General features: G+C 38.3%; 1 protein-coding gene across 1 annotated transcript in view; it reads right to left on the reverse strand.

Moving 5' to 3' along the window:
• plxdc2b (plexin domain containing 2b) overlaps positions 1-26,447 on the reverse strand; it is a 101,601-nt gene that overhangs the window by 31,714 nt on the left and 43,440 nt on the right. Inside the window, exons 2-4 of the mRNA XM_042510878.1 lie at positions 25,832-26,055; positions 13,111-13,257; positions 8,086-8,155 (exon numbers count right to left, since the gene is read on the reverse strand). Coding sequence (XP_042366812.1) covers positions 8,086-8,155; positions 13,111-13,257; positions 25,832-26,055 — 441 coding nt within the window. The remainder of the gene's footprint in view (positions 1-8,085; positions 8,156-13,110; positions 13,258-25,831; positions 26,056-26,447) is intronic.

Here is a 26,447-nt window from a genome sequence, read left to right on the forward strand (position 1 = left end):
ATCTGTGTCACATGAGAGCAAAAAAATGCTTGTAAGAGGATCTTAGCCTTATAGCGCTCTACCTGCTTTGATAGTGTTGAGAAAATAAAGGTGGATTTACCCTTTAGCAACTCATAAAAACAAACATCAATCTTTCTCTCCTCCCTCTATAAAGCTGTTATCAGATACAGTATCTTTCAGGAAGACTACAAGTCTGCCCTCAAGTCCAAAGTTAAAAGCTCCTCATTAACCTGCAACCATCACTTCCCCCTCTGCCTCTGGCCTCACGCTGCAGGCTGCTGCTGCTCACCATGGCAATTAATTAGCGCTTCTATCTTTTATCAAAAACAGAAGGGCAAATCTGAGGGTCTTTAAGGGGAGATATGCTGAGTGAGCTGCAAATATATTACCACATCTGCTGGTGTACTCCTTAACATCCTCATGTGCGCGTTTTCACTCTCTGCATCATCGATCAAGCATGCTAACGAAGAGTCCATGACAAAAAGGGATCGTGTTAACTTTTCCAATTTATTTATTGCCTTCAATGAGGTACAAATCGATGTCTCCACAGAGAGGGCCGTGCTCGGTCGACACAAACTGGAGCTGCGTCATTTAGCAGCCGGTAAACATGGTTATTAATGGAGTCCAGAAAAGGGAGAAACGCCCACTATTCATCACAAGCGAACAGTCTTTGCATAAAGAATTAGCACTCATGACAGCAGAATCAAACGGAGTCTTAATTTCCCAACTGACAAGGAAGTTTAGCAAAGTCAGCTGCTATTTAAAGATTTACTCAAGACAAAAAGCTTTGGTTTCTTGCTCTGCATAAATATCCAAAACAAACCTTAACATGTGCCCCTTTGACAATCACATGCATCCAATATAATTTACCTCTGAAGAGCAGTTTGAAGAATTATTGAGACACTTACAGTGACAATGGCTTGAGAAAAGAAAACTTTTTCCTTTAATTAATTTCTCTTGTTTGAAAATTGTTCTTTGAATAGAAAGGAGGCATCTATTTTTTCCCCTGATGCTTCCATATTTGTCTTGTTAAAAGTTGCAGGTTTTTATGAAAGGCATAGCTGTTCAAACATTTAAGACTGGTTGTAATCTGCCAGTGTGCATTGGTTTCAGTCTGTCTTAGGGAGCTGTAAAGCGTAGATGTTATGGATGTTTGTGTTGACGTTGGGCAAAGATGGAGATGCGGATTGGTAACACAAGGCAACATAAGTAAAGTCATTCAAAACAATGGATCCCCAAAAATGGAGACTGGTTGTTAGTTTAGAGTGCCTGATTTGATATACAGCTGAGTTTTCAATGAGCATAGCATGCATTTTAAACATCAATATCGCAGTTGAATCAAGTGTGGCTGGCCAAAATGGTGATCGAAATTGATGTAGCGAAATAATGTTGGTAGTAATATCTTATGAAAAAGTCCTTCACCTCACATTTTTTCAATTATGCACTAAAAAAATCTTTAAAAAAAAAAAGACAGAGTAATAAATCACTCTCCATGAAGGGACCTCTTAACTTTGCAGCAGAAGTTCAACAGAATTACAGTACATAAAGTAGCTGCCTGAGGCATAAGGGGGAAGAAACTCTGCTCGGAAAGAAAAGAGGATTTTTTGGGAAAAGTCTCAATGAGGCCAGGCCCATAAACCTCCATTTCAAGTCACCATATGTCTCCTCATACAGTAGGCTGGCTGACTATAAAAACACATCTATCACGTTGGAAACCAGGAGCAGAGCATATCATGAGGGGAATCAATCTTTCCCTTAAAGACCTCCCAGCTCAGAATTACCTCTATATAAAGCAGAGTCAGCACACAGGGAGAAGAAGAGCAGGGGAGGGCTGGGAGTGAAGATGTGACTCTATTTTGCTGAGTGAAGTCCTGACTGTGGAGAACTCCACCTGGAGTGAATCAGGCTCAATAGATGCTGTGCTTACCGTTAGTTTTATTCCTATCAAAAATATACATCATAATCTTAACTCAAATGCCACTTGCTTACTTCTCCAGAGCTCTTTATATTAGGGTTGAGACCTTCTGGTCGGTTGGTTGGTTTGTTTGTTCATTGTCCAACTAAATTTTCATCAGTCTGACAATCGCTGGTGTTAGTTTCATAAACCTGTGTCCACAAAAGCGTTTTTTTTTTCTCAAGCTAAAAAAAGGTGAGGTGCTCTTCTGTAAACGCCCAGCTGGGAGCGCCAGAGTGCTTTGGAGATGCAGTGTTTTTCCAGCTGGTTGCATCTGGTTATGTTTCGACATATCCACTTAAGTAAAAATGCCGACACGAGGCAACGTATTTTCTCTAAAAGAAGGAAAGGCTGAAACATAGTAACCATCAATTTCTGAGGCCAGCAGTATTCATCTCCATTAATTCTTTAGTTACTCTATGGATAACCTAATTTTCCCCCCACTGAGCAGTCGATTAGTCGAAGAGCAGAATTTCAGTTTACCACTATTTTCTTTCGTTGAATACACAATAAAAAGTGTAAAGGCTGGCTATAGTGGGCTTACACTTTGACAGCAAAAGTAGCTATTATTCATAAAACTCGGCCCAATTAACATATAGTAAGTTATTGTCAATTAGCGTTGCACTTCCAAGTTGTGTAATACAGTGCTAAAACTCACAATAATGACTTTCATTATCAGTTAATGACAATGACAAGTTGTGGTTTTAATGTAGGTAAACCAGGCTAGCTGTTTATCCCTATGCTAAGCTAAGCTAAGCTAACTGGATGCTGGCAGTTGTTTCATATTTAGTGTATCAATCTCCTCATCAAAAAAGAAAATTAGTCCGTCAAACTGTTGCTTTAAATATGTAAGTAGGCCAGTAATCTTTTTATCTTTTTTGAGAGCAAATGTTTATAATCTTTCAGGAACATTAACAGGTATATGGGTGGTTTTTTGCACCTGCAGATTATGAAGACGGCAGAGCAGATAAGAGCACCACGCTATGTTATGTCATGGTATATGAATATGAAGAGGACCGAAAATAAAGAGGCAGGGTTGTTTAGTCTACCTGTCCTAAATTAGGGTAAACATAAACATAATGCCTAGGTGAAACTGTGTACGTTGCTGTGTCTGCACTTTCCTTTATCTGATTGTGCAGCGAAACAAATCAGCCACCGCCTATTCCATCTCATCTCATATTTACCCAACATTCAACTCTCTCTTTCTTTGGCGTTGCTTTGTACTATTTCTCTTTTCACTTTCGACCTCTAGAAAGCTTAGAAATCCCCTCGACCAAACACACACACACGCGCACAAAGTGTTTTATTCTTAGCCTCTACCAGCAATCTCCTGAAAACACAATACGACTTATTTGACAGTCTAAAGAAAATCAGACAGCCTCTCAATACACTAAAGAGGTGAAAGCTGCGGGGCGCTCAATAGAGAAGCAATTCATCCATTATGGCCGTCACTTACAGCAGAGGGAGGCTGGACTGGAAAGGAAGGGGACCTGGGGAGCAGCACATACACAAGGAGGGAGGAGAAATAATGGAGAGGAGTTTGAGGCACAGAAAGAGGTTTTAGAAAGGTGGGATGGATAATTCTTTCCAAGTTCTGTTTATATGTGGTGCTATCCAACAGTGCCTGGCTGCGTATGTCCAAGAAAAACATGAGCGGGAATTAGCAGACCCACTAGACTAAAGCTTCTCTTTATTGGACATTGTGTTTAGACAAGGCCTTTGTTCCTTCGTACTGAGCTGTGTTTAATTTACAGGAAATTTTCTGTTTATCGCAGCTGTTCTGAGCCGGAAAGAGCCCACACCGGATCACACACTCGCTTTATTTACTCCTTTGTCTTAAATTCCAAAATACAAGGTTTTTATCTAAATTGAATGTCTGCTTTTTTGTTTTTTATTGCTGAGTGATACAAAACAATAATGAGTCACCCTATAACCAATCCATTATGTCGATGGCACACAAAACATGATGTGTTTTATGTTTCACAACCTGGATTTCTTTGGAATGCTAAAAATGGCAAAGATCGTCCCGATAGCTCGAAAGACAAAAATCACTTCTGTCTACTAGAAATTGTGTTTATACAATACTATTTTTTTAGAGGGAAATACAATCAGTTGGATTATGGTTGTTTTTTTTTTTTCAAGTGAACAGAGTGCTAGGTTTTTGTACTGCAAGTGTGTTTATAAGGCTTCAAAAGCAGTTTTTTTTAAAAGGAGACTGCAGTTTTACGTTCTATCTCGTGCTCCACGTCACTGCTGATTTCAAAATTTAACCAAGGTGATTTAACCCGTTAGTTAGTAGTCGCCAATAAATTTAATAGCTGATTAGTTAGCAACATCATCGGCTGCAAAGTGAATATATGTGCAAGAAGATTAGTGATGCTGCTTACTGGCGTTAAGTAAACAATAGCACGATGGCAATACCTTCATGACCAGAAACATCCAAATAAAATAAAATATTACTACCATAAAAATGAAAGAGCATTAACACTGAAGTATAGTTAAAGTACTAATTATGCAGGATGAACTTTTTCAGTGTCATATTCTAAATATTATATGCTTTGATTATAATTAGTGATTCATTAATGTGTATATTACTTTTTTAAGGGTAACTTAAATACATTTTAAAAAAGTAGTTAAGTAGTAGTTAAAAAAGTTAGTTGATTTCTATTTTGTATGTGTGATCTGAATCTTTAAATCAACAAGTCAGTAAAGCTGCCAAATAAATGTAGTGGAGTAAAAAGTAGAATATTAGCTACCAAAAGGCAGTGAAACAGAAGTATAAAGCAATGACTGTATATAAAGATGGATCACTTGAGCTCTCTAAAAGTGAAACCAAAACATCTCGTCCCCTGGTGGCTGGCTGCAGTACAGTTAAAAACGTTACCCCCTCCATGTTAGTGAATGGGACAGGGGCCAAAATAATAACTCAAAGCACACATCAAACAAATGTTTCCCAAATATGGTTTCTGTCAGTTTACATAATTAATATCACTGTATGTTCAAATGTTTATTTTCCTAATAAATGTGGTTTTAAATAGTTATGTGATGCTATAAAAAAGGTGGTTTGACATCATGATCAACAGCTGTGTGTGTCAATCAGTGTGCTTTCGATCAGTGTTGCTGTCTGTGATTGGGTCGAAGGGGTGTCCAAAACCACATCACCATGGCAACATGGCAGTGGCAGTATCAGGGATATTATTATATTATATTCATTTACGTTATTGAAGAAGTGGAGACGCCTTGTCCATCTTCATATACAGTCTACAGCATAAAGTAGCATAGAATGGTAGTATTCAGGTTAAGTACATGTACCTCAAAATTGTAAAAAAGTAAAGTACTTGAGTAGATGTACTTAGTTACATTCCCCCTAATGACTCCAGGTTGATGTTTTCTTTTCAGTTTGTTTTATCTAAATAGCGTTTACATGCCCGATAATGTAAAACTATTTAAAATTTCACAATAACAAGTCAAGATTTAAGGTAAATCTAAATATTAAACATGATGTGTGCAGCACAGATGTTTCCTATCTTGTTAATCATGTTACAATCCTTTAGATTTGTATCTTAAGGGGCTCTTGACGCCGAGGCTGGGAACCACTGACACATGATATCTGGGTTTTGGAGAAAACATTACACAGTCTGAATGTGTTTCCTTTACACGTCATGTATTTGGTGCCTCACATATAAATGTTTGTGATCACTTATTAGCTGGATAATACTATATAATACCTACGTTCTGATGAAAATGTTGTCATGTGTTGGCTGAATCTAAATTTGCATTCTGGTTGTGAAGTGTGACAGCTGGCCAAGTAAACAGCATGCCACAGCTGGAAATCCGTCGACAAAGCTGGCGGCGGTCAGATCATATATCATCACTGGTATTCACAGCCTCTACACGTCAAGCCGTCCACATACACACACTATACAACACAGACTGCTCACCAAAAATATCCCGCCGCTAACAGTCACTGTAACTGTTCTCCTCTTTGTCAACATTATGAATTTATTTTGAAGACATTGCTAGTAATATTTTGATGTCTCTTTTTCATTATTCAGTCATCTAAAGCGCTGTAGTATATTGAAGTTGCTTTGTTATTAAACAAGAGAATATCAGTTTTAAGGGGTTTTAAGCGGTAACGAAGTGTATTGATGTCTGCCATATTTTCATTTTTGTTACTACTGGATTAATAATTATTTTTATTATCGATAAATCAATTGTTGCGATTAACTGATTAATTGTTTTGTCCATGAAATGTCACAAAATAGAAACCAAAAGATATAAAACAGATAAAAGCAGCAAATTTTCAAATTATGAAAGTTGACTAAATTTGTAGCATTTTCCTTAAAAATGTATTAAAATAATTAAATTGACTCCCAAATCTGTTGATGGTCATTTTTCCTTCAATTAACTAATCGATGGATCACATAATTGTTTCAGTCCCACTCTGGAGGGGATGGAAACGAATTTCTGCCCATGTGATGAAGGAAAAGATTATTGAAGTGATTATAATGACAAACTTTCTTGAACTTTTTTTAGTATATAATGACTTGACGCAAAAATAATGACTTAGTATCATTCCTTGTTATTTTGAGATATGAAGTCAACATTTTGAGAAAGTTTGTCATTCATCTGACATACTAGCTCAATATTTTCCGATACTAGCTCCTTATTTATATACATTAATTCATTATTTTGAGAAAGTTTCCCATTAGAAAACCCCACAGGACTTTTTTTATAACATTGGCAGACAGGCTTTTATACAATGGTGCAAGTCTTGAAAATGTGCATGAAATACCTTTTTTTTTTTTAAAGTCCTGGTTAAAACGGCAACATAGGCTGCAAGATAAAATAATATTTGCTGGTGTAAAAACAGTGACTTGCTGACAGCAATGAAAGCGTGGAGAAAAGATGGTCCAGTGGGGAGTGGAGGACGAGCTGACTGATAGGCCCTGAAATAGAGGGATGTGAGGAGCACGTCTCGGAGACAAAGCCCCAGAGGCCTGCGAGAGGCAGATAGCTGCCTCCTCCTCCTTGGTCTCATCCCTCCATCTCTGTCTGCAGGAATGCAAATTCTTGTTATCTCCTCTCAAGTCGAGCCGGTCCATTCCTCGACACCGTCATCAAGTTTCTGAAGCCAACTCAACTCTGATGGAGGATCAAGTTGGGAAAATGAGACAGTGATGATAATGATGATAAGAGACACGGCGGATTACTTCTTTATTATTCCAGTGGCAGTTAAACACAGCACAACATCTCTGAAATAGTTGGGTAAGAGCAGGGCTTTAGTCTTTGATGTGATAATAGCCGGTTGGGGTGTTGTGGTTTCGCCGTCAAGACTCAAGTGGAAAATTGCTTTGCACACTCTGGCAAACACGTCTGCTGCGTCACGTGTCAAACCCACCCACACACACACGCACACGTGCACACTCACACACACACACACACACACACACACACACACACACACACACACACACACACACACACACACACACACACACACACACATATCTCCTGATACCCCCACCTCCTTATCCATGTCTATCAGGGTGTGCTAGGCCACTTGGCAAAGGGACTCCGGTTTCCAGTCCAAACCCATCGGTCTGGTTTCTCTTCCAGTTAAGTCTGGTGTGGCGTTGGTGGTGCTGAGTGTTGGGAGTGGTTTGTTTTCTTATCCCCCAGTCTCTAGCAGACTGTCCCGCAGAGGTGAGAGCTGTAAACGGTCGTGTATCAGGCTGACTGCTTGGCTGGCAGAGTGTTGGTGGTGTGGTTTTGTACTGTGGTTTGTGCCAAACAAGGCTTTTTAACTTCCCAGAGACAACATCAAAAGAAATAACTCATTGTTTGGTGCTTTTCTGCACTCAGGGGTGAGATCTCGTTGTAGCGGCACCACACTCACTCACAGGTACACCAAGTACCAGAAACACATGCAGACTCGTCTCCATTTCATAAATGCCACTGTACTCCAGGCTCATTTCTATAAACCTGACCACATTCCCTCAAAAAAAAACCAGCGGCAGTAAAACACTGTCTGTGTACAGGCTAATATGCCAAGCACATACACTATATCCAATAACAACACTAATAACTACTATTGAGAGGACAAGAGTCCAAGAACAGTGTTCACTTACCACCAGTCGCCACGGTGATTTCACGCAGGAAATGTCCATAAAAAGGGAAATCGAAGGACAGATTAACTCTCTGTGAGGGGAAAAACAGACAAATGACCTCGGTCAGAAAGATAGAGGCAAGAGGAGGATCACAGAAGAGACTGTTCTCATCTTAAAAACAACAAGAGGATTTAGATCAGAGGAAAAATATGGAGAGAAAATACAGAGGTCTCGACTTTATGAGGTAATCATTGGTCATTTCTGAGTATAACATAAAAAATAAGATTTAAAAAACGGATGATGTGGTTTAAAAAAAGACATTTATTACATATTAGTACAGAGAAAAAGAAAAATCACATCGCCTACTAAAAATGTCAAATTTTTAAGAGAGGAATAATAGCACTTCTTATGTTGTTTAAGGCTAAATACTGCAGGACTGTATGTTAACATATATGAAGGATCATTATTGCTAGATATGGGGGAAAAATAGGAAAAGTTACACGAGTCAAAATTATGAGATGCTAAGTCAAAGTTATAATAGGGCTGTTCTTAACACCTTTTTTGGTGCTTTGAAGCTTCAGTGAGAATTACCCGTAAATATTCAAAGTTTCATCATGGGGGCAAGACAAGCGTTCATATTTTCCCCAACGTTTCAGTCATTATTTATACATTTTGGTAATATTGTTGTTAAGAGTCCCATGAAAGAGAAGGAAAAAAATTAGACTTCAAGGATTTCCCTTTTTATTGAAGCGTGAACAGCTACAAAATGCACAATAATGACTTCAAATAAATTACAGCCAATATCCATAAAAACAAATTTCTCACATGTAGGCCTATGAAAAGTGAATAAATACATAGACTGTAGGGCTATTCAGGGAAATGCCTATATTTAATTGAAAAAAAAAACAACAAAAAAAAACACTGCCTTAGAATACTGATATGGACATTGATTGACATGGCAATGTCTCTGGTTGGTATGCCAAAATTTTGTCGGTTAAAGCCAAAATTTTGATACTGAAGGTTCAAAATATGATATTTACTGAGACAAAATTCTGTTCTCAAACTGTTTCTGTTCAACAACAACCTGACCCTTAGCATTGTTAAGTCAAAATTATGAGTTTTTAAGTAAAAAGTGTGACAGTTTCAGTTATCAGACATGTTAAAATTTTGACTCATAGTTTCATATAATATATCATTTAGTCATTTTTACATTCTAAAACTCAGTATCTCAGAATTGTTATGTAATTTTTTTACCATTATTATGATTTCAAATGTTTTGTCTGTTTTTTTTTTTCTTTTCTTGACAGAAATGAGCTTCCATACATTTATTACTATTTTGATGGGACTCAACACATTATGAAAAGGGTTTCAAGGAACTATAATATCATCAAATCACTGTTGGACCAAATGAGCAACAAACGTCTCAAGCATATTACCACAAATGATGGTTTATGTATTTAATCCCTGAATTATGGTGGTTCGGAAAAACTATAAAATCTTTTGATTTCCAGCCCGGCCGCACAAACTGTTTCTGTTCAACTACAACCTGACCTTTACTCTTATTAAGTCAGAATTATAAGTTTTCAAGCAAAAAATGCGACATAAGTTAAGCCACAAGTTTTACTCATTGTTTCCATATAATATATCATTTAGTTAATCTTAGAATCTATAACTCAGTATCTCAGAACTTTTACTTATTTTTTTTACCATTAGTATAATTTCTAACTTTTGTCTGTTCCTTTTTTTTTCTTGACAAAAATGGGCTTCCATACATTTAGTTATCTGCTAATGGGAATTAACACATAATGAAAAGGGTTTCTATAAAATATAATATCATCAAATTAATGTTGGTCCAATTGAGCAACAAACTTCACAAGCATATTACCACAAATGATGGTTTATGCATTTAATCCCTGAACTGAATATATGCTACAGTCACACTGCCAGAAAATGTTACAGAGAATGGCAGTCTTCAGTAAACAAGGAGCTATTACACATGATCCTAGATTATACCGGGAGGAGTCATCATGTGGCAAACCACACTGAATCTAACAGACTATATAGCCAATCCAGAGCTTAACTTTCCTGCAATCCTGTGATGAAGCTGACCTCTGCGGCTGTGTTTTGTTTTACGACCTTATTGGCCAATTCTTTTTCAGTGTCGGGGGCCAAGGCGCTGGTGGGCAGCAGTGACAGGAGGGAGCGTGGAAGTTTTCTCCAATCCCGTTCCAGCACTCAGTTTTATGCAGTTTCTCAGGACTTTAACTGCCATGATAATAAACTCTATTTGTTTAAAATGTTAGTGTGCTGACACGGTGGCTGCTTTTCAGCACAGATGGTTTTCACTTCTTCTTGTGTTGCAATTTCCCAAAGAAATCATGCAGGCAAGATTTCCATATCTCCTTTTTGACTCTGCGTTGCTCTGCTGGCCATTGAATCAGGAAATTCACTTATTGATTTTTTAAGCCAAAGTCAGAGAAACCTCCCACATTCCTCCTATACTGTTTGGAAGAAAAGCCTCGCCTCTTAGCTGGGCCGTTCTCTGGCTGCAAAGAATAGCTTGCCTCAGATAGTTTGGTTCAATCCATCATTACATGACTGAAGGCAAAGGAGCAGAATGCACAATGTGGGACTCTATTCTCTCCTCTCGCCAGCTATTGTTCACCCTGGGTGCTTTCTCTCTTTTTTATTTTTTTTAAGTCTGTGGCTTCCCTGCTGCCATGCCGCTCTGTTTCTCCACTCGGTCTACTGCTGCCTTGTGTGACCTCATCAGTATGCACCTCACATGGGTCACCTGCTAGTGCAGAGGTGGAGGGAGGGGAGCTTTTAAAACTTCACTGCAGAGGAGCTTTTTAATAGTTTAAATGCTTAAAGGAAAAACTTTACCTATTTCTTTAACCCTATAACTCCTGGATCAACAGCATTTTTCTTTTGCTGTGTTGAGACGCTTTTCAAAAGCACTTAATCATCTCATACACAAGAAAATCAAATTGATTCTTATCTTTTCTTTGGGAGAAGGCATTGAACTACATGGCAAGAAATGTTCCACAAATTAGTAAAAAAAAACCCTAAAAGGTGACAAGAGAAAAACCTAAAAAAAAATTGCTGGGATTATTATATATTGTAAACAATGGGGGAAATATCAAGATTTTATTTTTATAGATTCAATAAATGAACGAATAAAAAATAAATAAATAAATAAATAAATAAAATATCAAGATTTTATTTTTTATAGTTAGTATAACTATATATTCAAATTAGGTTACAGAAAAAAAATCAATATTTCTTACATTTTTAAAGATTATTTTCTCATTTGTTTTGGGGGGGGTTAACTGTTTTTTTGATATTGCCTATTTAAAGGTAATTGTCTTGTAATTTTTTAAAACCAATTTCTTGCAAATTTTTGGACCTTTTTTGTTAAATGGCACAGTGCCTCCTCCCAATACTATTGAAATCAAGCCAATTTGCTCAGATTTCAAAGGGTTAATAGTTCAGAAAAAAAACAAAAACAAATATAGGCCCTATTGATAGTGTCTTTGTGGTATCCTAGGCAAATGTAAATAACGGAGTATTTTAGCATTTTTGAAGTGTATCCAATAGTCTCCTCACGAATATACATATGTACCACAAACAGAACGCAGAAATACTGAGTATCTCTTCTTGTGTTGTTGGCATTGATTTTATCTTTCTGTATATCTTTAAGCCCACATCTCTGGCTAAACTAACAGGCTTGTTGGCACCAATGACTGATATGATTGGGCGTCATGGTGTGTGTTTGTGAGAGGATTACATCTTAAAATGCAGATTGCTACTGAAAGGAAGAGCTGAAAGTGAGCTGCCATAAAGAACATGTTCAGCTAAAGTCGGGAGCTCAGGGAAGCGTCTGCAGAGCATCAGAGCTCAGACCTCCTTCTCAGAGTTAGTTTTACTCCCAGGTGGTCAAACTACTGAACTTAGACTGTAGATACTGTGGATTATTTATGTTGTATTGTCTGCTGCTATAGTTTATATTATATGCTGCCATTTTCTTAGTTATATGTTGCTATTGTTTTATTCTCAGGGAACATAATTTTATTTATTGTATTATTTAGGGTTTTTAAGGGCTGAGAGAGAGCCAGGGCGTAATGCAAGTCGTAACATTGAACGCACACTGTACTTTTTAATGTCTATGACAATAAACCCGAACTTGAAACTTGAACTTAACTTTAACGTGCAGCCACGCTGGAACTGTTTTTTGTGTTGAAGTCAGCACAAGTTCAGCTGAATTGTAACTGCACGACAGCTAAACTAAATGTGTGATGAAGGAACATAGGGTTGGGTATTAAAAATGTACCATGCCAGTAACCTGGAGTACTTCATTTGATACCCATTATGTGTATAGAGTGGCACATAGCATAGCGTAAAACTTTAACTGATAGCCCAGGCTTTTATTTGCTTCAGTCACTGAACGTAACTGGCCTTAATTTTGGGAAAATCTATATGGGTCACGCTTTAATTTCCTTTTACACAAAACTCTTGCTCAGCGGTGTCAGTATCAGCCCAAAAATGGTGCATCATGGTGCATAGTTCAACCAGAAAATGAATTTGTACTTTTTATTATTTTTTACATTGTCATCTAATGAAGTTAATTTTTTGGCAATTTTTGTTTAAATTATTTTTTAATTTATTTGATAATTATAACAAATTACTAGTACTGAAAGCAAATTAGCACATATTCCTATCTTTTTCTTCTTTTTTTAAATTGTTAGCTAGGTGGGGGTGGGGGGTCGTGGATGGGGGGCACCAAAAGTGCTAGCACCGCCACTGAATCAATATGTTCACAGTTTTTCGTGCAAAACTAAACTGCAACTTATGAAAATAGGAAAAATCCCTAAGATATAGGTGTATTTGAATGAATTTAACTTAAAGAAAAGTGTTAACGATTGGCAAATAAGCAATTAAATCAAATAAGCATCATCTTAGACTTCCCAAGACACCAAATCTAAACCAAAGTTTACAGGTTAAATGCACATTTTAAATCTCCTCTGACGCTGTCTATTGACTTACCGCTGCTTGTCTGTGTGTGTTGGACAGAATCCCGTGGATCTTCACTTTGTCCTTGTCCATCTGGTCAATATCTACCCACAATTCCTTGCTCAATGGATCTGAAGGGTTGTAAGTTTTTGATGTATAGTAGTTGTGGTCTGTATCCTCCTGTAGAAATGGCAAAAATACACCCTGTGATATTATCCCACTGATATTAAGACTGTGAGACACGTAACACAACAAAAGTTATTTAGTAAAATGTAATACAGCTTGAAGCAGAGAGTGTATATTTCTGTGTTGCTCTGTGAATTAAGTCGAGTCAAGTGTGTGCTCTTATTATTCAGCTTACAGCGTACAGAATCTGAACATGTATTTATAAAGAGGCATCCTGTGAGCCTAAATTCAAAGCAATCTAATAAAAGTGCTAGCTGCAATTTCTAAAAACAATTTAAACCTCTACTTAAGAAGAAACATATGGAAAATCAATAACGTAGAGTATTTTTTAATTTTCCTGCAGAAGAAAAAAAAACAGCTAAATTAGATTAAATGACAGTGCAATCATTTCCTATATGAGCGTAATTTCTCTACTTTCATTCAAATCTGTGCTTTCATTAGAGCACAATCAGCACATGAAGAAGTTTTAATATCTACTAATCAATTGAAAAAACAAAAAAACAAGAGGTCCAATCAACTTCTTCCACTCTTAAAACCAGACTGCACAGTCAGGATTGCTTTTTATAAGAGCAACATTTGTGGACTTTTATAAGCCATGTGGGAGCGGCCTCGTCTGCTTTTATTGTTTCCTTTACAGAATTAGGAGGAATGTCGTGGGCTTCCTACTGCTCGTCTCTTTCCCTGTGGGTCTAATGAGATACCTTACAGCTGTGCCTTTTATCTAAAACACTGTTAAAGGGAGTGTTTTGCTGGATGGGAAGTGTACACTGTGATCTCACTAACAGGAACCCACACAGCATACTTTGATATATGGGAGATATTATTCTGAGCTACCGCGCTTCGGTTGTCAAAAGGCCATGAGACAAACATTAATTAAAACACAATCCCTCTCTGTTCAGTTCGTTTTGCTTCAAGGATTCATATTTCCCTCAGAGAGTTATAATCTAATACCTCGGCACAATATTCAGCCCAGAATATAAGAAGGAGAGATAATGTTTCAGGCTTAGCGAAGCCTCTGTGGGATTGATAAATATCAAAATGGAGTTCAGCCATGTAGGTGGTGTTACTTTTGATCAATTTGTAGATTTAAACAAACACTGCCAGAAGCCCTTCATCACAGCTTAAAGTGCAGACAAATCGTGTCAGGCAAAAAGGCCCCTCCAGGCAGCCTTAGTCAGCACATTATTTTCAGAATAGAAAACAAGGGCACTTGTAAAAGAGCAGACACAAATGCACGGCTGTAAAGTTTCCTGCTAATCAGCACAAGATGTTTTTCGGTCGTGTGGAGAACAGCCGAAAGAGATGGAGGCTCCTCAGAGGTGAGAGGGGCCAGTGAAGGGGAAGGTGGGCAGGGTGGCCGTCGTCCAGCTGGCTGTAGGTGGACGTGAAGCTGTGAGCAAACAGACTACAGGGTGCCTGACCAAAGAATCAGCCTCACACATACAAAAATACACAATTACATAGAGAGCTTCGGTGGGAGGCTGTGGGAGGAAAGTACTGTCTGTTTCTTTAAATCATGCACTGGAAACTGGTGCCAAAATGTGCCAGCTAGTAAAGTGTGGTGCTTGATATTGATGTTTGAAAATACAAACACGGTATGAGATGTTGCTACTGGCTCTGTTTTGAAGACTTCTAACAGGGCTGTCGACTGGGACAGGTGGGCCGCAATCCTATAAACATTTAGAGAATAGAAACCTTCATCCAAGTAGATCTGCAAAACACTAATCACTTAAATACATTACAAATTAAAACTGAAAATTGAATTTAGGTTTGGTGAACTCACACAATGGTAATTCAGTCTGATTATCAGACAAAAAAAGAGTCCTACTACAAACACGAAAGTTGGTATTTTCTATTTTACAGTATCACTCATCCATTATTAGAATAGACCTCTAACCATTAATTGATTAGTTGTCAACAATTAATCTAATTATCAACTTACTTGATAATCATTTAACTGGCTTGAGTAATAGTAGAAGAAAAAAGTAAAAATCCTTATTAAATTATCATTGTCATTAAAAAACAGACCTCCTTTATTTATCTGAACCCTCCACCACTCTCACCCTAAAGGGCCTATGTGATCTGTATACAACATTATGCAGACTTTGTGGCTTTGTATGACCAGTAGTGGGCGGGGCCTTACAATAAACATAAGTATGGATCGTAATAAGCTGCTTGCACACTTGCTGAGGGCAGGCTGCTTTAAAATACACACATTGTCAAACACATAATTGGTTGGTTGTTAAAAACACTGAACTTTTAAATCACAAGAATTAACTTGAATATCCACCCTATAGTTGTATGCCACCACCAACTAGTTAAGTTCCAGTTTAGATCTATGTCTGGTGAGACTCATGTAGTGATGACTTTGAAAATAAAAATTTAATTAAAAGGCATTAAGTGTGTTTTTTGGCAAAATGGAACTTGTCAGTGAATACTGTAGACAATGCTTCAAATATAAATGTTACTGCAAGGAACCGAAAATCCATAGAAACAGACATTTGTGTGATATTTTGTCGTAGTCAGCATATGGATTCTTGAGTTATGGCCAAAAATGTATTTTGTGAGGTCAAAGTGATCTTTGCCCACCAAAATCTGTTCAGTCCATCTTGACTTCATTTGGAGTCTAAGTGGACGTTTGTGCCATATTTGACAAAATTCCTCACATGCATTCTTGGGATATTGTGTTCACAAGAATGAGATAGACGGACAGAAAACCCAAATGCTTCTGGAAACAGCTGCTACAAAGGCATACAAATCTGAGCAGAAAAATGACTGCTGACATTTTATAAATGTAAAATGTTCTGTGCACAAATCATCAACAGCAGGACAGAGCAGAGCATATTTATTAGAAGCTATGAGCTAGTAGTGATATATATTCCTGTTTTTCACACAGTACCTGAGCTGAACCTTTGTATTTGCACAGCTTGTTTTGGTCAGCTGAAGGTCTGAATGTGCATGATGCTGAGACAGGTGATGGCTTTAGGTAAAATGGGGTATACTGAACTCTTGATATAAGGACTAAGTAATTCAGACAGTCTGAGCCTTAATAGGGACGTTTATTGCATTCCTCCTCCTTGTTCTCTCGTTTCTTGTTACCTCTATAGTGTATGCCATCAAATGAAGACAAAAATGGCAATGGTTTTTATTTTGAATCATTCTATTGCGCTGTGTTGTTTTAACTTCTCTGTAAAGGACCTTGAACCTGCCTCTGCATATGAAAAGGGCTTTACAAAACCGCCTTGCTTTGCCCAAAAAAAGTCATTATTTTTTACATTTTAAAAAAAAAAAAGGCCTCTGTTCATGTGGGACAGTCAGTACATTTACATGATGTTTGAAAAAGTTAAATTGTTGTGTTAGTTTATCTAAAACTGGACTTTTAAAATACACGTATACATGTTAGTCTGACTAAATCAAATTTCTTGAAGTTGGACTAACACACCTAGATAGATCTGAGGTTGATTTACTCTGATATGTACATGCCTCAACTGGTACTGTGACAGTATATGGGGATGCACATGTACACCAATCAGTGGGCTGAGTTCAAGTTGACCCTCAGAGACACAGCAGGAGTGGAGATGAGACAGAGCTGCACTGAAAATCTCAAACGAGGTTGATGTAAGATAGATGACCACATGATTAACGAGTTAGTGGAGAGGAGAGGAGAGGAGAGAAGAGGAGAGGAGAGGAGAGGACTGTGACCTCGCCACGCGGCTTCAGTTGGGGACTTCTGCCCCATTTTTCATCTGGAAATCATAAACTGAAACAGATAGAGATGGAAAAAAATGAAAATTGCAGCCAACAATGTTCCTTTCTCTGTCTCTGGAGCACAAAAACAAAGTTTAGCAATGATTCACTCACAAAGATTCACTCCCATCTCTGTGTGAAGCTTTTACTCAAGCTGCTCACCACATCAATACTGCATTAAACTGAGACCTGAATATGTTGTTTTCACTCCTGAATGGCTCCTTAACACAGGGGAGACACAGAATATAAAGAAACACATAACTTCACCGTTAAAAAAAAGCTCTAAAGATTTTTTAAGATGTTTCTTAAATCTGATACCGAGGACGTAGTCATGGCTGTGATTCACCAGTAACTGTCAGAAAAATAAATAAAGTGCTCACAGAAAACTGGAATCCCTTCAAATGCAACCACGTGTTTACTCCTGAGAAAATAAAATTTCATGTATGCTCAAGCGGGACTTGATCCCTGAATAAATGTTCCAGTATGTTGGGATTAAACTGTCTGTCAGATGTAAGATAGTACCATCCTGTGCGTATGCGCACACAAGCACACACACGCACGCACGCACGCGCGCACACACACACACACACACACTCTTACAAAGAGTAGAGTACACACTTAAATCAGAGTGCTGCCTGTTTGAAAAAGCATTAAAAAGGATGCCATCGCTTATGTGTGCAGCTCTTCATCAGCTGATAATGCCTGTGATCCATTATTCATCGATTCGCTCCGCCGTCTGCTTCTCCATCTCGTGCCAGTTGTAGCAGCTTGATGGTATTGGTGGTGGTGGTGGTGGTGGTGCGTGTTTGTGTGTGTGTGTGTGCGTGTGTGTGTGTGTGTTTTGAAACTCAAGAATGTGAAACTACATACTTGTCTGTGCAGCATCGGCCAATTTCTCATTCTTTCTCATAGAAGTGCAAATACTTTAGTATGATGTATAAGTCTTCACGTCTGAAACAGACCAGTGAAATTAAATTTTAAAAATCCCAGAGCGCTTTTGACATATTGACACTAAGAGCATGGCAATAAAGTGACTCTCCCTCAACCTGAGTATAATTTTGGGTCAGGTTCCTCAGATGACCTGTAAAGACCTCTAAGCAGCTGAAGTAGCAGTGTAACTAAACACTGATCTGCATCCTTTTATCTTTTAAATTATACAATATGCGTACAAAGTGAATAAGTACTCTGAGACGAATCCGAGCATCTGATATATTATTTAAGCGTTGTTCTGCAGATCTCATTAATTGGATTTGGAAGATGTCTGATGGGTTCAAAACAGAATGTGGGTGTATTTTAAAGTGATGTTGAAGGACAGAGAGGTGCTTGGATGCACTACACAATAATATATTTTTCTATCTGCAAACCAACAAGTTGGCTGACCCACTTGGAAAGATGCTTAGTAAGATAGTTAAAGAAGTATTTCACCGATATAAAGAAGGTCCTCACATAAAACTAGGCCGTCTCTGCAGCAGAAAGACACAAATACTTTTGAAATTGGTGCTACATGACCAGCGAAAACAGAGAAAATGGGTGCTTTTGCTCAAGTGGTAGATAACCTACAACTAATGCTATGCACCTGACTTAATATGAAATGGTCTGTCAGAAACAACAGCGGTCAGCTGGATCTCATATTACAGTCAAACAGTAAGCTACAACATGCAATATGCAACTCAGTAACAGAATAGTGGTTTTTATTTGACCAGCGCTGCATAGTTTAACGGTTTGATCTCTGATTTTTCGCTTCCGTTCTCACTGTGCAGGAAGCAGTGTGGCACCCACTTCTTGATCATTATCTCTCATCATTTTGGTGAAATGGGGCAGTAAAACACGTTTCTGACAACGTTTTAGTAGAGGACTAGCGAGTTCAGCAACATAATCTTGTTTTATATTCGATCAGCACTGCTGAGTTGTACCATCTGATAGGATTTCGGTCCAAGTTTGAGAGACAGAGAGAGGGACAAGTGTGTTTCTTGAGCAGCTGTATACTCTTTGATTAAGTGGTGGTGGCAGTAGGGTTGGCATAAGTTAGTAGGCAATACGAAAATGCAGAAGTACAGCCTGTAGTTCGTGCAACAGCCCTCAAGAGCCAGTAAAACTAGCCCTGAGGGTGAAGGAGGGATACGTGGACACTGGTTAGATAGAGAAAAGTTTATGACAGTTCATCCACACATACTTCCCACATTGTCTTGATACAGAGCTGGTTGAAAATCAGCAAAATATCCCTTTAAAGACTGAGGCAGACTGGACACACACTGAAATATAAACAACCACAGGTGCATCGGCAGAGCATCTCCAGCTCGAGCAGCTGCATGAGATGGTATAGCATTACAGAGTTTAAACACTGAACAACATAAGACAAGTAAACATCTCTTTCCAAACAAATTATCCTGCGGGAACCTTTTAACAAACTTGACAAACTGAGAAACAAAACAAACAAAGAGGGAAAAAAACTAATTTGCATTCACTGCAGGTTCTGAATATGGAGCGCAGTAAGGGTAAAAGCAGCACTGGGAATCAAGTGAAGTAATGAAAATTAGCAAGCCGAGCTGCCTCGCTGTGTGAATTCTCTCCCTGAAGAAGTACACAAATAAACAGTGAATGTAGTGGAGCATGTAACCCCCAAAGAGCCTCCTGAGCTGTGGAGTCCCAGACATCCAATAACAACCATAAACCACACCCTTATAACTGCACATCAAAGCAAGCTATACAAACACCGACCCCCAAACACCAATACAATGTCTGCTTTTATTGGCAACCTGACATGTCTGACATCGGCTAAATTCTCAGGAGAGGCTGAACTTTACGGTAGATATGAACAACCAGGCGTTAACATGAAACCATCAAACGTACACATTAATTCAGAGGGACCGAGAGGAGTTATGTGTATCTGGATTTCTGTTTTGGTGCTGCAATATGATACAGGATTTAAAAAAGGAAGTTGTCTGTACAATTTATCTTCCAGATGGCTGCCGTGTGTGTATTTGTGTGGTTTGTTTATGCTCCTCATAAAGATAGGACTTAAAATGGGGCCACCTGACAGCTGTAAGCAACCTCTAGTTTCTCCAACTTGAGGTCAGGACCCTGTGGAGGCTCGCTTGGTATGCAGACAGGGCTTTCAGGTGATCCCTTAGACTGAGACCAAAATAGCACTTCTTGAAAAAGTTCAACTATAATCTAAGAAGTCCAGTTTGAGTGATTCAGCTGTGAGTTTTAGGGTTTATCAGAAGCCAAAACAGTGCATAGTGGCTGTATGAGTCAGGATTATATCAGTGTACCGATAATTTTATCCACCATCTCAACAATCTAAAGATAAGCAAACACAATTTAAAATGCAAGGTAATATACAAAGAAGTTACCCAATTTGATACCATGGGAAAAAAACAGAACTATAAATCCCATGTATTTAAACATGCACTCCTTTATTAAAAAAACTAAAAGTACTCGTGTTTAAATTGGCATGGTTCTGGTCAACCAACGACACTTATTTTAGTGAGAAATTGCCGCTCATCCCCATGGTCTTCTCTCACTAGAATAGGGTGGTAACAAGTTGCAGGGACAAAATCCAAAATGTCAAGTTTATAACCAAATACATTTTATCTTTGTGGATTATAATGATGTCGAACAAAAAGCTGTCTAAATATGATGACCTGTAGAGTGGTGCTGATCGGTGCCTCATTTCATGCTACATTTCTATTAGTTGGTTAGTAGACATAGGTTGTAAAAGCAGTCACACAGTGCAATAGTTTTCCCAAATTTCTGACACTGTCAGAATATTACCCCAGGCTGTCTTTGATCGCAAGACCATGACAACAGCCATCCTTACACCCCTCTTACTGTGCAACATAACACTATTGTTTCAGAGCCATGACCATAGCCAAGCTTCTTTCACGATGGGACAGCCTAAAATCGCACAGTGCATGTGTACCTGCTTTAGTCTTTAGATGTGAAAACGTCTCAGACTTATCTCTTTTAAGTCTTCTCCGAGTCACACATGACACCCTAACAGCTGGGTTTATGAAATGTTTGGGACCTAAAAACAGGTTAAAAAACTGCTGTGAACCAGCACTTTGGATGATAGAATACCAAAATATAAAAATACAACTGCTTAACCACAAGCCATCACTGACAGCATGTCTGCACTAGCAGCAGCCAAACCTGAATAAAACAGTGATGAGATCTGGCTTGAATTCAGTGATAGCGACTCGTTCCCACAGTTTGTTCCAACTCTTCCTACCTTACAGTGACCTGAAGCTGAGAGGCTGTTTAATCTGATAGCTAACAAAGTGAGTCACACAGTCATTCAGGGCGTCAGACAGTCTGCTGTTAAAGCCACTGTTATAAACCTGCATGTCAAGGTGAGATGAATCTATTGTTGGAAACTCGCTTTATGGCACCAGTTAACCCAAACACAGACTGACCTCGAAGCAGAAACAATGAAGCAGATGGAGAGATTTCCTAAGTTCTATTAAAGGAGAAACCTGATTTATTGAAATTAAAACAAGTTATGTTTTCCTTATTTTAACAGATTTGCCAAACATACTTTGTTAAGAGTTAAATAAGAAAATTAATACCACTCTCATGTCTGTACAGTAAATATTAGTTATATCAGTTCACATTTAGCATAAAGACTGGAAACAGGGGAAAACAGCTAACCTGGCTCTGTCCAACGGTAACAAAATCGGATAACAATAAATATCTTGTTATAATTTTCCTTGATACTGATGTTATACATGTTCGATAAATCCTCCATATAAATAAACCATCCATGTGCCTGTAGAGGGGGGCAGTGTTTTTAGCATGATCTGTTTTTACCACGGATAACGTTGCACTGTGATTGAATTTGCCACATAACGTTGGCTACAGTCACTGTAAAGTTTACTCATCTAAAGCTAATGGTGAGTTAGGAAGTTAATTCTGACTAACTGACCCACTGCTTCATATGATGATATGACTTAATGTGACTACAAGTAACATGAATATATCGTTCGTGCATTTAATCATGATTTCGGCATCGGTCACATCAGAGAGACTTTTAAATGCTACTTTAAGACGTCATCAGAGTGCTTTGTTATTGTTTTGATTGACAAACTGCAGAAATTATGAACCGAGGATGTAAAGCTTGCACAGAAAGTACTGACCACCAAGATGTTTTGTTTTGTCTATTTATTTTCGGTCTAGACTGTCAGCTAAAACATCTACAATAGTCTTAAACTGTCAGTCCAAAGAGTCTGCCATGCTGTAGAGCAGAATTGAAATTTCTATGTCTATTTTATTGTTTTCTTGAATAACAATGTTATGTTAATATAGCTGTTTTTAATCTACCTCAGATTTGTAAAATGGTCTACTGTTTGGGAAAAGTTGAATAATAGTTTAAACTACAGTTAACAGTATGGTTTCTTTAACTTCAACTCAGGAGGAAAAATCAGCCTTTAACCTCAGAAGAAATAATGATGTGACTTTTTTTGGTAGATAACTGTCGATTCAATATGAAACTTTTTAAGCGTGATAATATTTTAAGCTATATCCCCTCGCCCCAGGATGATGGATTCAAAAGTGAAGTGAAATGGAGTTAAAGATACAGACTTAGTGTGCAAAAGCCTTAAGAGTAGATTTTTTCTTTCCGTGGACACACAGTCCCTCATCTGATCAAATAAGACAGTCTTTAAATCCATTCAGCTCGCTGCTGAGCGGAAGATTTCAACACAGTGTGTGCTGCTCTGTCCTCCGAATATGAACGCTTTTCTCATGTCAACAAGGAGTTGGATGCAGGTGTGTGTGTGTGTGCGTGTGTGTGTGACGAGTAATGACAGTAGGAATGATGGGGTGTTTGTGCCACGGACTGTTTTTCCATTCAGCAACAACAAATGAGCCTCGGAGAGCGAAAACAATGAGTGTGTCAGTTGTGTCCCAGCATAAATGTGTGTGTGTGTGTGTGTGTGTGTGTGAGTACAAGAGTGTATGAATGATTACAGCTGACGATCAAAGCCTCCTCCCTCCTCGCTGAGAGACGCCAGGCTGTGAACCTGAGATGATTAGAAGCCACAGGAAAACTTAACGAGCTGTCTGAGCCCAGGCGGCTGCCAGCATTATGACTGAACACCTCGAGTTTGTGCGCATGGCCGAGGCGCCATAACAAGGGGACACGGGCGATGCCTTTCATTTACATAGACACAAACACAAGATGAACCCGGCTATTAATCTCCAGCAGCTCCACTAAACCCTTGGAACTGTGGGAGGCCACGTTAATTTCCTGTTCTGGTCTCTCCGAGGTCAAGTTTAAGAGGATCCAACCACACGAAGAAGGTAGACGAACACCTGAGGGCTGAGCTTAATTTGATATAAAATATTAATCCTCAAAGACCCCTCCTGGTCTTCTTTTTCATTACTAAACATCCACTATTCCAGGGAGATTTATAATTGCTCCAGGGAAGCAACCAAAGAGTATTTTTGGGTCGGCTCTCGACAGAGGACTTTATCGATTCATTCTCTTTATATTAGTTGGCTTCTTTACTCGACAGGAGGGTTTACTGTGCGAAGCTGCACTGACCTCAACAGAGGCACAATAACGTCTGAATTCATTCAGTGGGAAGAAGGCAAACTTTGACTAAAGCGATTATCGACGTCATTCATTGGCCTTTTTCAGGAAACCATATTTACTTCTATTTGTAAATCAAAATAAAGCTTTGCATTTAACAGCATTATATTACAAGGAATGCTTAATTTTTTTCAGTGGACTTTGTATTCACAACACTCTACTACCATAATTATTGCTGCATGACTTTGTAAGTAATTAAACTTTATCTATAAAGTGCCTTTTGAAACTAGAGTCTAGAGTCAGTCCAAACAATCAAAAGTACACAGATGGCAAATATAGAGGTCAAACAGACAAAACAATAAAAACAATAAACAAAGAAGGCGAACACCCATTACAGCACAACAGGCAAGTTTTTAACAGCTTATTAAAACCATCAGCTGACTGTGTTTTTTATAACTATGGGAAGCACTGTCCCCTTTGGGTTTAAGCCTCCATTTCGGGGCAGCCAGTGAGCCTTCGTCAGAAGACCTCATTGATCTTACTGTGGCTACGGAACACGATAACTCAAATGCTTTCCGTAATTTGATGAATAACCAAATGACAGACAATTAAACACTAAAAGAACTTAACTCAAAGATATGCAACGCATGATATTCCTAAAAAAACAATGCATAGACTTATGCAAAAGTAATTCCTCTTAGTCATCACTTATGACCCACTTATGAAGGGTATGGCAGTGTATTTATCTGCAGAGACTCTGCTGTCTGACTGTATTTTAGTTGGGAAATTGATGAGCTGCAACCTTTGGACAATAGTGTGTAGCCCTGAGCCCATAACAGCATGTAGGTGAGGTCAGGACTTAAAGGTGCTGTATGTAACTCTGGAGAAAATTGGTTGATTGTTAAGTCTCATTACCAGTTCATCAGATACCCATGCTTTGGGTTCCTTATTGGACAAAACTCAAAGTTTCGTTATTTAATGACCACTACATACAATGTGAAAAGGTAGTGACCAGGTAGGAGCAGCAGCATCCAAGAAGAAGCTGCAAAAATCGAGGTAACAGTGGCAGAAAAAGCTATTAGCTAAAAGCTAATATAAATAGACGAAACGCCATGCGGACAAAGCTTCTTCTATTACGAGAGTGATTCTGACTTACAAATACTTCTGTATCATTAAGTAAGAAGTCGATAAATCAGAGCAGAGTCATAATTCCAACTAGGAATTTCAGGGTCCCTGCAGTTTATGGCAAGTTAGATTTAAGACTTTTTTTGAGACTAATTTTTATAATAAATAAAATTGAAGAAAAGAAACTACACAACAAACATTTTGAGTGAAACACATGGCAGACAATAAATATATTATATTATCATAAAAGTATGTTTTAGGTTTACCAACCTAAGAGGAGAATGTCTGGCACTTCTGTCTGATTTTCATGTTGATTTTGTGTTTTTCATTCTGCACGCGAGATTGACTGCTTGGATTCCCATCATGAGTTTAAGAGGAGGAAATTATTAAATTATTTCAGAAAAACAGATGTTACCACTTAGAGATTTTACAATTTAACATCAGAAAAAAAGGATTAATATAATTATACTTTCCATGTCTGAGCATTTTAAGACTTATGGAAGATTAATTTAAGCCATTTTAATACCAATTAAGGCCTGATTTTTAGATTGACGAATTCAATGCCTTTTAAGAGTTTGTAAGGATCCATGGTAAACATGAATTTGATGTGAACACAATTTAAGAGTCATAAACTTTCAATGACAAGAATATGACACAACCTGTCCCACCCAAACAGGTGCAGCAAAACTAATCACAAGATCAGAGACATGTCACACAAGCCGCAGTCTGTACATTCCCACGCAGCCCTGAGCAGAGGCGTAATGTGTGAAAACACCTGTGTGGGAAAAGCATGCGTACGTCGGACTTTTATTGCTGCCAAATTACACAATAAAAGGGAGTGCTCAGGTGATTTAGGCACCTCCATAAATTTGGGGAACTTGCAAATTAAATAAACAGTTGAAATCAGTGCAACAGCAGCACAAAACTTTGAGTCACGTGTATGAGTCAAACTAAAAAAAAACAAAAAAAAAAACATGCATGATACACTTACCATAGTTTTCCATTGAACTCCAAACCTCAAGTTTTCTGTTTCACAACTCTCCCAGAATTTCGACCACTCCCCCCGAGCCACAGATTTTTTTAAATTATTTTTTTCATTTTGAAAACACAAAAGGACACATAGTTATCTCTGTTATGACCTCTGTGTGAATCAGCACCCACCTCTATCTGGGAGCTGTTGTCTGTTTCCTCTGCAGACAGCAGGCCTGGAAAGCCCTCTGGCTCCTCTTGCTCAGGATCCTGGTCCTGCTCCTGACTGGCCCTGTTACTGTCCATGTTACGAGGTTTTGGGGGAAGCCATCTCCTCCACCGGTGACTGTACAGCCTCACGTCCACTGCGGCGTCCTCATCTCCTGCCTGCCCCTGCACGTATGAGTAAGAGACCCCTGGGGAGACACGAAAACAAAGTGTGAGGAACAAAACAAAAGTGTAGCATGGCACTAAACCAAATCACCTTAATGTTGTAAATGCATATTGATATATGAGTCACTACAGATAAACTTTAACCCTTTAAAACCTGGAGCGAAGACATTTTCCTTGTGCCTTTTTTCAGATGCCTTTCACAATATATAAACCTTTTAACTCTGAGCAAATTGGTGCAGTTTCTTTAAAACAAAATAGTGGAAAAATGGCAATGAGCAGTTTAGGTAGGAAATGTGCCATAAATTGTAAAAAAAAAAAAAAAAAAAAAGAAAAAAGCTAGGGATAACCTATATTATAATGATCATAATTACCTAAATAATTATGTTACAGAATTATATTCACTTTTAAGCACATT

Source organism: Plectropomus leopardus, chromosome 21 (assembly GCF_008729295.1).
Source record: "Plectropomus leopardus isolate mb chromosome 21, YSFRI_Pleo_2.0, whole genome shotgun sequence".
NCBI lineage: Eukaryota > Metazoa > Chordata > Actinopteri > Perciformes > Serranidae > Plectropomus > Plectropomus leopardus.